Raw genomic sequence first — 14,948 nt, 5'->3', positions numbered from 1 at the left:
TTCGATTAAAAATATTATTATTAAAATGAGGAGAGTGTGTCTCTGTCCACCCTCTCCCTCTTCATAGGCTCAGAGACAGCAGTGGGAGCCACTGTCTCCCACTGCTGTCAATCACAGCTGCGGGGGGGGGGGGGGGGGGGGATGTGCTAAGCAGTGTCAGTGGACACACAAAGCGTGGCTTGGGGGCGAGCCTGCACGGTTGCATTCATAGCAAGTGTATTGTTATGATGGGCACTTGGTAGGAAAGAGGAACCAGGAGCACCTGTGAAGGACTCGAAGAGGAGGATTGGGGCTTCTCTGTGCAATATGAATGCACATAGCGGGTAAGTATTACATGTTTGTTGTTAAAAAAAAAAATATGGCTTTACAACCATTTAACTAGTTATCTTTTACTTGAAGGAGAGGTATGGCCAAAGCTTTTTTTGGTTGTACTTCTCCAATGGATCACTGGAGTGCAGTTCCTTCTGCACTCCTGTAACACCGCTGTCGGCTCGCGTCACTCAACCGCTCCAGGCTGGGTAAAGATCCTGACTTTACAGGCAGGATCCACCCAGATGCCTGGACCAGCAGCTGACTCATCAATCCGCGGAGAGCCTGAGCCAGCCCCTCCGACCCCCTCCACACCCCAGCTTTTCAGTGAGCACGGGAAGCGAGAGCTGGAAACTGACAGTCCCGGCTCTTTGCTCAGAGCAGAGGGGGAGAAACGAGCGATCAGCTGTGTTTGATCGCTCACTTCTCACTGCAGAGCTGGCAGGGGACTGATGCAGCATCGGATTGAGGCTGCATCCACCTAGGTGAGTATAAATAGTTTTTTTTTTTTTTTTTTTTTTTTTTTTACACATTCTCAAATGTCTCTTTTAACGTTTCTTGTAATGAAAAAATATTCTTGCTGAATTCTTTCATATTCATCTGACTTTTAAAGACCACTTGTTTTGCTAACCCATAACTATTTTACTACTGTTTTCTCTGAATTGAATTGAGACTATTATGCATTTTATTTAGACACAAATAGTGCTTAGCTGATTTTTATGAGGTTTGTATGAAAATTTCCAACCTGTCCAAATAATTTATCCTTTAATTTTGTTGTCAAAAAGTTATCTTTACAGTTTTGTGTCATACCACTTCCCTCTATTTATTGGAACCCTCTCTATAGGATTTGAGCCAGGTATGCTTACATTAGAGCTGCACGATTCTGGCTAAAATGAGAATCACAATTTTTTTCGTTAGAAGATAGATCACGATTCTCTCACGATTCTCGCGGCGTAACATCATCTTTCACATTAAAACAAAAAAAATTTGGCTTTCTTTTACTGTTTCATTTTTTATATTTTTTTCTATTTATTGAAGTGTATTTTTTCCCAAAAAATTGCATTTGAAAGACCGCTGGGCAAATACAGTGTGACATAAAATATTGCAGCAATTGCTATTTTATTCCCATGGGTATCCTAAAATATATATAATATAAATTTGGAGTTTCCAAGTAATTTTCTAGCAAAAAAATATTCTTTTTAACTTAAAGCGGGATTCCAGCCAGCAAAAATTTTTTTTTTTTTTAGTCAGCAGCTACAAACATTGTAGCTGCTGACTTTAAATAAGTACAATTACCTGTCCTGGGTGCCCGCGATGTCGGCCGCCTGAGGCCGACCCGCCCCTCGGCTCTCTGGTCCTGGCACCGCCATCCTAACTAAGGGAAACGGGCAGTGGAGCCTTGTGGCTTCGCTGCCAGTTTCCTACTGCGCACGCGCGTGCGAGCGGCACGGCGCTCTGTGAATGGCCCGTGGTTTTCTGGGAAAACACACACAGTTCCCAGAAGGCAACGGGGCCGCTCACCGAGGAACAGGACACGCCGCGGAATAGGAAGAGGCAGATTACGAAGACTGCCTAGCAACAAGGGTTCAGGTAAGTTTAAATTTTTTTTTTTTTTAGGATTTTTGGTGCAATTTTTTTTTCAGGGTGGCCCTCCCCTTTAAGAAGTGTCAGAAAAATATTTAGACTTTAAGTGGTTAAACTTCTTGCATTTACACGTTGTTTAAAACTTAGCAGATTGCCCATATTATTTATTTACACAGAAGTTTTCTCCCTTTGATCTAAGAAGGAAGCTTAGTTAAAATGTATCAGAATGCCCAGATGCTTTCTTTTGACAGCTGAGTGAGCACATAGTCTCTCCATTTGTTTATATGAAAGAATTGTCAAACTTTGCAGGAGAGATCGTCAGAGGGGGGTGAATCGAGATCACGATTTTTTAACGATTAATTGTGCAGCTCTAGCTTACATATGAGTATAACTTTGATGACCCTTTCATTGTGTTGTTCTTCTGCAGTGAAGAAGAGGTGACCAGCCCAGACCCCAATGAAAATGATATAAGTTTACCTTCCACCACACAGTGTGTTCGTTTTTTGGAACATACGTGCGGAGAGGCATGCCTGTCTGAAGTGAATCCATACTTTAGCAAAAGAGGAAACCCACTCAGATTTCCCATCACGTGTCAGTTCCAGCGGAGGCACGCAAAGTCTGGCCTTCTTTCCAGGACATTGGATGTCATCTACAAAGCCCCTTGTGGAAAGGGTCTGCGGAACTTTGACGATGTGCAGGCTTACCTCTTTCAGACAAAGTGCAACTTTTTATTTCTGGACTATTTTTCATTCAACACCTTCCTTCAACTGGAGAGAAATATCAAAATGGGCCCAGTTGTAACTCAAGAAGCAGATATCAGCAGAGATGTGGAACTGGTGCCAGTCTCACTCTGCAATGAAATTGATAAGACCAAACCATCTTCGTTTACATATAGGAAGAGCCCATGGCCACATGGATACTCGGTTAATAATTTTACTGATCTCTTCATTGGATGCTGTGACTGTACGGATGGATGTTTAGATGTGTAAGTATGCTTGATCTGCCCTGAGGAGTGTATTATAAGCTAGGAAATATATAGAACAGCTGGGTATAATTTTTGTCAAATTCATTATTGTGGAAACAGAAGGCTGTATATTCATATCATTTTGTAGTTTATTTTTTTGTTGTTTTTTTAGGCTGATACAAGCAAGATTTGAACACTCCAAAGTTTTAATTGTTGTTCAGGTCCTGCTGGAACTACTGTTGTCAACAACTATGTATTACTATGGTGGATCCAGAAGAGGGAGGCTTGAATAAAATATTGTGTATCTTGCACCCTCTAGTGAAGGTTTTTGCAACATTTGTGCCCAAGAGGAACCCCTGAGGTAGTTTTAAAGGGGTTGTAAAGGCTTGTGGTTTTTCACCTTAATGCATCCTATGCATTAAGGTGAAAAAACACCTGGCAGTCACCGGCCCCCTAGCCCCCCCCCCCCCCCGTTTTACTTGCCTGAGCCCCTTCGTCTTCTTCGGTGGGGACGCGCCATCCTTCTCTCCTTGGAGTCCCGGCTTTGATTGGATAGATTGATAGCAGCGCAGCCATTGGCTCCCACTGCTGTCAATCAAATCCAATGATTTGACAGGGGCGGGGCCGAGTCATACATTCGGCTTTTATGGACGCCGAATTAATGACTTGGGAGCGCGCCCGTAAGGTAACCCCCTCAGGAAAGCGCTTCTCCTAGGGGGTTATCTAATGCGGGGAGGAGCTGCGAGAGCCGCCGAGGGACCCCAGAAGAGGATGTTCAGGGCCACTCTGTGCAAAACAAGCTGCACAGTGGAGGTAAGTATGACATGTTTGTTATTTAAAAAAACAAAGCTTTAGTATCACTTTAAGGTCTCTAAAAGCCTCTGCCGAATCCAATTAATCACAGGTCAGTGGAGGGAAAAAGCCTCATACATTGCCGGCAAGTGTTAGGAATGCCCCTGACGTTGCCCATCAGAATTCCACCCTTACAGACAGCTTAAAAGATCATTGGTGTCATCCAGCTGGCTCTGCCAAGTGGTGTTGGCACTGGAACTATTTAGGCACCATCAGATCAGGGAGGTCAATCAGCCACATCTCGAGCAACCCCTAGGAACATCTCTAAGAAAGGCTGCACTAATGGATCCTTCATAGGAATAAGTGAAGATGTACGATTAGCGCTAAGGATACAACAGAGACATAAACCCCCCCCGACTACTTTTTATGTGTTAACAGAGCTGCTATTTTTTTGCCATATCTCCAATTCCTTTTAATACACTCATATCATTCATTTATACAAATATGCAAAATATTTAACTGTACTGACTCAAACATTAATGCAGCTTGTCACTACTTGTTTTCTTTTCCCACAAAATTGTGTTCGTATGTGAATATAAAGACTCATTTTCAACAAAGAGTGGATGGGATTTTTCAGGCTCAAAGTTATGATCCTACAGATTAAAATTAAAAGCGATGTAGGAGCTATGAGAAAAATAAAAGCATTATACAGTACTCACCTAGGTGGATGCAGCATCAGTCCGAGTGATCAAACACCGCTGATCACTCAGTTTTCCCCTCCCCCTCTGAGCACAGAGCTGTGACTGTTGGTCACTGGCTGTCTGCTTTGCCCCTCCAGTGCTCACTGGAGCATTGGGCTGTGGAGGGGACAGGAGCTGGCTCAGACTTTCAGCGGATTGCTGAGAGGCGGAGCCAGGTGCTGGTCCATGCTTCTGGGCAGATCCCAACCATACAGTCTGGATCTTTTCAGAGTCTGGACCAGCTCTGTTTTATAGCCAAAATAGCTTTGACTATACTTCTCCTTTTTAACACATTTTTATTGTACAAAAATTAAAATCCACACATACATAGAAAAACATGATCTGATAAAAATGTAAACGACCACCAATACATATACACTGTAAGCTGCCAAAGCTGCATAGAGATTACGGAATAAGCTTTTACATGTTTTAATGCACAAAAAGCAATCTTCATCAGGGGATTAGATATGGTGGTATGTTCTAAAATGTAAATAAGTATACATCAGATTCCAACAACACAATTCTAAATAGACTATACAATTTAAAATAAGATCAATTGACTTACAAAAATCAAAGCCAACATTATAGTGGCTGTAGTTACCTGATGAAGATTGCTTTTTGTGAATCGAAACGTGTTTAGGTTTATTCTGTAATTCCAGGGGGTGCTCAACCTGTGGCCCGTGGAAACCATGTGTCCCTTAGAACCCTCTAATGTGGACCTCAAACCAGGGAAGCGCATGCCCATGCTCTAGGATGGTGGGTCGCCGAGGCCAGATTGCAATCAATGGGTTGCCATCCTGCCATCCCAGAGCATCAGAGTGCATCGAGCCGGCAGCAGAGGAAGCAGACTGCTGCGGAATGAGCAGGAGCCGCATAAGCCTATGCTTCCTCTGTAGCGCCAACTCGTGTCCTAGGCAGAGTGATACCAAGTGCATTTGGTCTGGGACCTTTCTAACAGCCTGGAGAGTGATGCCAGCAGAAGCAAGAAAAGGAAAAGGTCACACTGATCCGCTGGTGCAGTGCACCTGGAGCTTTCCTGTGGGTTAGCAGCACTAAGCCGTAGACTTCTATTATATACTGCGGGTTTGGTGCGCTTTCTGAAAGCAGCTAAGCCACAGGTGGGCTGCTCTCCACCCATGGTGCAGGTAAACAGCAGCGCATCAATGTGAAAGCAGCCTTAAAGGGGGCTCAGGACAGTAAGGGGTTGTTTACATTTGCGGTTTGGGAGCCGGTAAAACACCATAGTTCATTGTGGCCCACAACCAGTTACCAAATCGCTTATGTGTCCCTCGCTCTTCAAAAGGTTGAGCACCCCTGCTGTAATCTCTATGCAGTTTATAGTGCACATGTATTAGTGGTAGTTGCAGTTTTTATCAGATTATGTTATTTTATGTACTGATGGGACCATGCTGTCTCTGACGCAGTCGACAGTGACCGGCGAAACCAGTTAGGCTTTGTTTCCTTGTCCACCTTGTGACTGGAGGATATAAACATTTGCTTATACTTGATGGGCCTCATTGGAAATCGGCAATGGTACTGGCACTGAAGATTTGTTTTTCCATCACCACCTGGTAAGTATCCATCTACTCTTTCTACTTTGGACTGTATGCTTTGATCCATGCATGGCCTCCCATGGACCAGGTCTGTCAACTTGCATGCCATACTCTGGATATCAAATTATGGTTTGCAACAGTGAGAGGGAGGTTACAGGACATTGTTTTGCATTCAAATCTCTGGCGTTTCATGCCATATACATAATGTGACTGTACCTTTTCAATTCCATATAACTCCTCTAGACCACTGTTGACCCAGGGTGTCTTCCCTTCCCCTTTTCATATCCCCCCCCCCCCTTTTTGGATACATCAAGGTATTAACAACACTCACCACAATATGCCAGCATGCCTCTTTCCCAGGATCCAGGTCTGATCTATCTAGGAGGATCCATTTCCCGTTGGGAGCCACATCCTATTCACATGCATGCAATTTCTACTGTATGTTTCAATTTATTATTGCTGCTCAGGATTGAAGATATTGTACTTTCACATTCCTCGTTTTATATATATATATATATATATATATATATATATATATATATATATATATATATATATATATATATATATATTATCATATTACTGTCACTGGATAGGGGCAAAAATGGTGGACATTGAGTTTTTATCACAGTATGATTGACACTTTGTGAATGGTTCAGTTTTTATCATTGGCTATTCCATTTATGTGTTTTTGATATAATACATTTTTACTTTTTGTAATTGCACAGTGGGCTGTGTATTTCCTTTCCTTTTTTTCCTTATCTCCTTTATGTCATTGGAGTCGGTGGGGCCCGAACAGGGTTTTTATTATGCGTTTTTGATGATATGATACTAAGAGCTCCCACTCCAATCATTTCGCCCTCTCTCCCCTTTTTGCAGCTTCAGTTGTATAGAGGTTTATATATTTATAGATGTATTCATAACTGGCATTAGCAGGGATTTGCACCTTGAGGGATCCTTATCTTTAGTTCTCGTTTTTCTGTGTGTTTAATCTGTATGATTATCACTTTGTGCCTGAAAAATCCCATCCACACTTCAAAATTAGCCTGCATATTCAGGGATGTGGCACAACCATGGTCACTACTATTTGAATCTATTACTTTGTATGTGAATGTAGTTTATAACCTCAATTAAAACTGAAGAAAGAAGTTAAATGGTTATTTTGGTCTCTACAATATTGCTTTGCATTAATCTTTCTTTATCATGTTGCCTCTTTTTAGCTCAACATGTACATGTTTGCAGCTGACAGCCAGAGCATGTAATAACAATGTATCGTCACCCAGGCAGTCAGTCTCAACCGGTTACAGGTATAAGCGCCTCCAGGCTCCTATTCCTCCTGGGTAAGAAGCATGTAAGCTAGTTATGTCATGTGCTAGCAAATACTGGATAGGGGCAAAAATGTTAGGTTTGTAGTATTCTGCAGTAGTTTTGTATAAAAAGAGTAAATGATCTCAAACCTTCTCTTGAATCAACTCCCTAATTATTTAGGACGTAATATCTCTTTATAAACAGAATTGGCACAGTACTGTTTTAAATCCTGCTTGAAAAAGGGGTTGTTTTGGACCTATGTGATGAGGGCGACAGTGTCACAGTATCTCTGTGAGGAAGGAACCCTGTGCAGCCCCTTAACATTGGCCCTATTTGACCTCTGTGACGTTTTACAAATAAAAATGTGATAATCTTCAACCTCGTACTGGTGAGTGCTACTTTGGCAGAGCAAAAAGATAAGTTCCCCACAGTACACAGTCGGGGGGGGGGTAAATTTACTACAAGTGCACTCATAATCTGGTCCGGCTGTGCATGGGAGCCAATCAGCTTCTAACTTCAGCTTGTTCAATTAACCACTTCAGCCCCGGAAGGATTTACCCCCGTAATGACCAGGCCGTTTTTACGGCACTGCGTCGCTTTAACTGGGGTGTGGGTGGTTGTCCCCATGTTGATGGGGACAAGGGCCTCTTCCCGACAACCCTGGCTAATGGTTGTCAGGGTCTGCAGACGGGGGCTTATCAGAATCTGGAAGCCCCGTTTAACCATTTCATCCCCGGAAGGATTTACCCCCTTAATGACCAGGCCATTTTTTCAGCACTATGTCGCTCTAACTGACAATTGTCATTCGAAGCTGTACCCAAACAAAATTGATGTCCTTTTTTTCCCCACAAATAGAGCTTTCTTTTGGTGGTATTTGATCACCTCCTGTGGGTTTTATTTTTTGCGCTCTAAACAAAAAAAGACCGTAAATTTTTGAAAAAAAAAACAATATTTTTTTTACTTTCTGCCATAATACAGCTCCAATAAAATATATAAAAAAAAACAAATTTATTCATCAGTTTAGGCCAATATGTATTTGGCTACATATTTTCGGTAAAAAAATTGCAATGAGCGTATATTAACCACTTGCCGACCGGGTCATAGCCGAAAGATGGCTGCAGCGTGGTCGGCTTATTCTGGGAGGGCGTCCATGGATGTCCTCCCAAAATCTTGCTCCCGTGCGCCCCCTGGGGGGCGCACCCAGGAATATCCGTGACTGCCGGGTCCTCACGGATCACGGTAAATGGCCACTGACAACGGGTCGTTTAGCACGTGATCGCTCCGTCAAATGACGGAGCGATCACTTGTGAACAAACCGGCGTCAGTGGCCATTTACCGTGATCCGTGAGGACCCCTCGGTCACGGATATTCCTGGGGGGCGCACGGGAGCAAGATTCTGGGAGGACATCCATGGACGCCCTCCCAGAATACGTCGACTCATCCATGCTCAGCATTACTCCTCCATCCATCCTCAGCCATACCCAGCCATCCCATCCATACCCAGCCATACCCAACCATCCCATCCACACTCGGCTATACTCAGCCATACTCAGCCATCCCATCCATACCCACCCAGCCATACTCAGCCATCCCATCCATACCTAGCCATCCACGTTCATGGCTCAACCATGCTTAGCCATCCCCATCCACGGCTCATCCATGCCACTACAGTGCCTCAAAGTGTAATAGGTAGTCAAATTAAATTTGACATTTATGCCCCTAGAACGCCTAATGGTGCTCCCTGCATGCTGGGCCTCTGTATGGGGCCAGGCTGTGTAAAAATCTCACACATGTGGTATCGCCATACTCAGGAGGAGCAGCAGACAATGTTTTGGGGTGTAATTTTTGCCATGTACATGCTATGTGTTAGAAAAATTGTATAAATGGACAACTTTGTGTAAAAAAAAAAAAAAAAAAAAAAAAAAAAAGTGCGTACTGTCCTGGCTTCTTAGGGCCTCAAGAAATGAGTTAGGCCATCAGTACGTTAGGTGTGATCAATTTTCAGTGATTGGCACCATAGCTTGTAGATTCTATCACTTTCACACAGACCAAATAATATACACCGATTTGGATTATTATTACCAAAGATATGTAGCAGTATAAACTTTTTCCAAAATTTATGAAGAAAAATTACTACTTTGCAAAATTTTATAACAGAAACAAAGAAAAATGTATTTTTTTTACAGAATTTTCGGTCTTTTTTTATTTATAGCACAGAAAATAAAAAACCCTCTATTTGTGTGAAATAAGGACAAAAATGTCATATGGGTACAGTGTTTCATGACTGAGTAATATTCATTCAAAGTGTGAGAGCACCGAAAGCTGATTAATAGTCTGGTTTAGGAAGGGGGTTTAGCCCAGTGGTCAAGTGGTTAACACTAGGGGGCGATCAAGGGGTTAACTGTGTTCTCTGGGTGTGTTCTAACTGTGCGGGGGATGGGCTCACTGGGACAACACAGAGATCGTTGTTCCCCATCACTAGGAACAGCAGATCTCCGTGTTGTCCCCTGTCAGAACAGGGATCCGCCTTGTTTACATAGGCAGATCCTGGTTCTGTGTCTCTGTGCAGCGATCGCAGATGGCCTGCAGACATCCACCCACAGTATCTATTACATTAAACGATGTACATGTCCCACGTCACAAATCCATACCAGACCTAAAACAGAAGGGCCTGGTATGGATTGGGGGGTGGGGGGCACGGCAATTTTTTTAAATTTTTTTTTTTTTATTGCAGCTCTTTTGTTTTACATTCTGCTGTCAGGGATGACTTATCGTTGTTAGGAAGCCAGTTGGTGCTGTGTCACAGGCTGTTAGAAATGTTGCTGCTATAGTAACATACAGAAATCACAGGACTTAATTATTTGTTTTTTACAAACACTTTTTTTTTCACTGCAGGCTGTATGAATGTAATGTATCTTGTAAATGTAATCAAAGGATGTGTCAGAACCGGGTTGTACAGCACGGTCTTCAAGTCCGACTTCAGGTGTACAAAACCGAAGAGAGAGGCTGGGGGGTGCGCTGCCTGGACGATCTTGACAAAGGGACCTTTGTATGCATCTATGCAGGCAAGTTGCATCTGTAACAGTATTCATGATGTCAGTGTCTTATATTTGAGTCTTAACATCAAGATATACATTAAGATTAGATCAGATTAAGGCATTAAAATATAAATTATACATTATAAACACCCCTTTTCTCCCCTTTTTTTAATATGTGATCACCTTCCCTCTGTTTTTAGCTGCATGAGAGCTGGGGGAGGAGAAACAGGAGCACACTGAGCTTCCAGGTGAAAGGCTGTAGGGGCGGGTGGGGGGGAAGTCTGATCATTGGAGGAGAGTATGCTGAGCTCCATGCACTCCTAGAGAACTGAATACAGTGGGGTTGATTTTACTAAAACTGGAGAGTTAGGGTTGTCACCTTTTTCTTCAAGCCAAACCCGAACACATTAGCAGCGCACGACAATTTTTTTTTGCAGTAGTACATTAAATTCATTACCTCTACAATGCAAGGCAATTTTTATGTATTTATGTAGTATACACTATACATATATTTTGTGATTAAATAACATTTCTAATCATATGGAGTTAATCACAAGACCCCCCTTTACATCAGAGTCAACAAAGTTGAAACTCTTGGCTTACAATTGCAGTGAGCAACCCTGCTGGGTAGCCACAGCCTGGGCCAGGGGCGAACTGATAACTCATAGGGCCTCCAGGCAATTGAAGATCATGGGTCCCCCAGGTTTAAAGATGGCTGTCTCATGGGAGCCAACATTAATGTGGCAGGCCGAGGCTTAGAGGCACAGAGCTCTGCGATATACAGAGTGGCAGAAGGAGTGTGGTGGGTATGATGGGGGCAGTATGTACAGGAGAGGAGTGCGGAGGGGATGGTGGGGGTAGTATGTATAGGAGAGGAGTGCGAGGGGATGGTGGGGGTAGTATGTATAGGAGAGGAGTGCGGAGGGGATGGTGGGGGGGTAGTATGTATAGGAGAGGAGTGCAGAGGGGATGGTGCCAGCTGGATGTATGAAGTGGTCTTGGGGGTGGGGGGGGGTGATGCACCTGGGGGGAGTTGGTGGCTGAGAAATAGTGATGTATATAAAAACAAAAACTATTGTACTCGTCCACTAATATTTACAACAGTACAACAATGAAGACTGCCAGCACCTAGCACTCTGTATGTACAGATGACGTGAAGGTATGACCATTCATATATCCCTGTGTTATCCAAGCTCTGTACAATCAGAAGTTTACACTCTCCACATAAACACAGGGTTAATGAATGGTCATAAATTACTGCACATTATCTGGACTGAGGATGGGGGATGGTTGTATAGACAGAGGTGGGAGGACACACTTCAGACTAATCCTCCTGTCACCTTAACCCTTAACAGCAACTCCTTCAAAACAAATCCTGTCAGCTTTCCACCCCAAGACAAAAACTCTCAGCTCACCTCTTCCCTGCATGTAGTGTGAGCAGCGCCAGCCCGACATCATCTACTCCTCAGCTCCGCCTCCCGGGTTCTCTAAGCACACTGCACTAGTGATCGGAGGGGGGGGAGAGTTAAGTCACTGATAAAAGAGACCCTGCAGGAGCCTGGAGGAAGGGAGACAGGAATGAGCTTTAGATTCTAACACACACACCAGCACATTGTATTTATGGAGAAACAGTGACACTGCTGCTGTCTCCACAGTGACAAATATGCTAATGGAGCTCCCCCTGCCTGAATGGTCTGTCCAGGTTTCAAGAGTCTGAAAACCGGGCAGATGATTCAGAACCCGGACTGTCCGGGTGAATCCCGTACAGGTGGCAACCCTATAGAGAGTGCAAATCCTGGTTCAGCTGTGCATAGAAACCAATCATCTTCCAGATTCTATTGTCAAAGCTGAATTGCGCAAGGTGAAGTTAGAAGCTGATTGTCTACCATTCACAGCTGCACCAGATTTTGCACTCTCCAGTTATAGTAATTAACCCCAGTGTGTTCTGCTTAGTGTAGTAAGTTTTTAATAGGAGAGCAGAGGGACTGGCAGGAACACCAGGGATTTTACACAAAGGAAGCAATACAAAGAGAACAGGATACAATTTTCATACAAGTACATGGTACAGCAGCCACGGTCAGGAATATGAAATATTGGGTTTACATATTCTTTAAAGCGGAGTTCCACCCAAAAGTGCCACAATTGGCATGTCATTTTTGGGGGGGCGCCGGGTACCTGGTTTGGAGTTGGGACTTCCTGTCCTGCTTCCGACTTCTGGCCACCTAGGCGACTCCTAGGTGGCCCCTCCCTCCCGGCAATGTTCTGGGACACGTCACAGGTCCCAGAACATTGCCTGGCCATTGACGGAGCGCAGCGCGGCTCGTGCATGCGCAGTGCGCGCCCGGCTGTGAAGCTGCAAACTGTCCCGGGCACCCACAATCATAATGTCGGCGCTGCAAAGAGGAGGGGGAGAGAACAGAGGCTTCGGGTGGCCGCATCGCTGGACCGTGGGACAGGTGAGTGTCTGTTTATTAAAAGTCAGCAGCTATACTTTTTGTAGCTGCTGACTTTTAATAAACTCAAAAACCAGTGGAATGCCGCTTCAAACAGTTCAAGTCCATGTGAATAACCTAAAATGGTACTAAAGGTAAGCAGTTAACTGCCAGAGGTGAAAAAAAAAAAAAAGTTTAGGTTAACAAAAACTGAAAAATAAAGTACGTGCCAGAGTTATACAAAAAGGCCCTTTTCAAGGAAGAAGTAATGGATTACAACTCACAGTTGTTCTGTAGCAATCTAAGTACCGTATTTATTGGCGTATAATATGCACCCCAAGTTTAGGAGGGAATTTTAAGGAAAAAAACTTACATTTAAATGCCCATCAATGCAGCCTTATCAGTATCCATCTGCAGCCTTCCCCAGTGTCTTTGCAGCCTTGTGTCATTATTGCATCCTGTGTCATTGCAGCCTTCCCAGTGTCTTTGCACCTTGTGTCATTATTGCAGCCTTCCCAGTGTCTTTGCAGCATTGTGTTATTATTGCAGCCTTCCCTGTGTCATTGCAGCCTGTGTCATTGCAGCCTTCCCTGTGTCTTTGCAGCCTTGTGTCTTTTAAAATTGGCACCGATTGGAGGAGAGAAACCAGAGTGTACTTCGGCTAGACTCTGCTCTGCTCACAGTCAGGGGTGGGACTGCGAGAGGAGCCGAGTCCAGCCGAAGTACACTCGGCTTTGTGTAGGTCGGCTCCGCTCGCTCCTCACCTCACAATCAGCGAGGATCGGCGTATAACACGCACCCACGATTTTCCCCTGATTTTAAGGGGGAAAAAGTGCATGTTATACGCTGATAAATACTGTAACTTAATGGAGTTGAAAAGGCAGAACTTTTTTTTATCTTAATGCATTGTATGCATTAAGATGAAAAGCCTTCTGTGTGTAGCAGCCTCCCCAGCACCCCCTAATTCTTTTACCTGAGCCCTATCTCTGTCCAGCGATATCCACGAGTCCCTTGGCCGTCCAGGACTCTGTCCTGATCGGCTGAGACACAGCAGCAGCGCCATTGGCTCCTGCAGCTGTCAATCAAAGTCAATAAGCCAATAAGGAGAGAGGGGGTGGGGCCAAAAGGTAGCTGCGTGTCTGAATGGACACACGGAGTTGCAGCTCGGCTCGGGTGCCCCCATAGCAAGCAGCTTGCTGTGGGGGCACTCGATAGGAGGGAGGGGCCAGGAGCAGCGAAGAGGGACCCGAGAAGGAGGATCCAGGGTGCTCTGTGCAAAACCACTGCACGAAGGAGTTAAGTATAACATGTTTTTCTTTTTTAAAAAGAGACTTTACAATCACTTTAACCCTTGAAAGTTTATGCTAACAATTTGTCAACAAACATGTCAGGCTTCCCACCAGCCATGCTCTGCCTGCATTACATAGAGAAGCACTGACACCTAGTGATGAGGTTACCAAACTGCAAAATAAGGTATATAATGAAAACTGGTTTTATTTAGTAATGTCATTGGCATGTTGATGAGGAGGGTAAAGTAGAAACCAGGAGTAGCAAAACATGCAGAAACTTCAGGTTTAATATTCAAATCCATAATGTATATTTTAGCATGTATGTGAGAAACAGAAAAATTCATCTGACAGCAAAAAGTGTAAATGCTATCTATGTTTACATTTTCTGTTTTATTAATTCAGGCCTTTATTTTTTCTTGTAGGTCGGATTTTAATGAAAGGTTCAAATTTAAACCAGCAAGATACCAACATATCTGTGATGCAGCCTGATGACAATAAGCCCACTTCCATTTTTTCTAAAAGAAAACGTCCCATTTCCCTCTCTGATTCTGAAGTCACTAATCTGCCACCAGATTCTTCCAGCAGCCAGAAGCCTAGGGATACTCGAGTGACTTCAGGCTTGAGTCATCAACCAAAATTTCTAAGCAGGTGTGAATCTTCTATAATTTAACAATTTTTATTGCTAATCCTCATGGTGAGAAAATCATCACACACACAAAAACAAAACTGACAAATGAAAATATTGTTAATATGTATAATTTGTAATGAAGGTTGCTGGACAGTGATTTGGTGTACAGTGGTGTAAGGCCTCCTTCACATGGGAAATCCGATCAGATCCGCCTGTCAGTTTTTCATGTATCCCTTGTGACAGCAAAAGGTAGTGACAGACCCCAGATATCTCCTCTGGCCTCCAATGCACCCCATCAGACGCAGACCGGT

The 14,948-nt window shown here is 43.8% G+C and overlaps 1 protein-coding gene across 4 annotated transcripts in view; it reads left to right on the top strand.

Moving 5' to 3' along the window:
* The window catches only part of SETDB2 (SET domain bifurcated histone lysine methyltransferase 2), an 86,294-nt gene that overhangs the window by 28,180 nt on the left and 43,166 nt on the right, over positions 1-14,948 (top strand). For all 4 annotated transcript variants that reach the window (XM_073613219.1, XM_073613220.1, XM_073613218.1 and 1 more), the window contains exons 6-9: positions 2,321-2,878; positions 7,163-7,282; positions 10,146-10,315; positions 14,432-14,657. In XM_073613219.1, coding sequence (XP_073469320.1) covers positions 2,321-2,878; positions 7,163-7,282; positions 10,146-10,315; positions 14,432-14,657 — 1,074 coding nt within the window. The remainder of the gene's footprint in view (positions 1-2,320; positions 2,879-7,162; positions 7,283-10,145; positions 10,316-14,431; positions 14,658-14,948) is intronic.

This window comes from Aquarana catesbeiana, linkage group LG02, assembly GCF_042186555.1.
Source record: "Aquarana catesbeiana isolate 2022-GZ linkage group LG02, ASM4218655v1, whole genome shotgun sequence".
Classification (NCBI taxonomy): Eukaryota; Metazoa; Chordata; class Amphibia; order Anura; family Ranidae; genus Aquarana; species Aquarana catesbeiana.
This window is presented reverse-complemented; position numbering and strand designations above follow the sequence as displayed.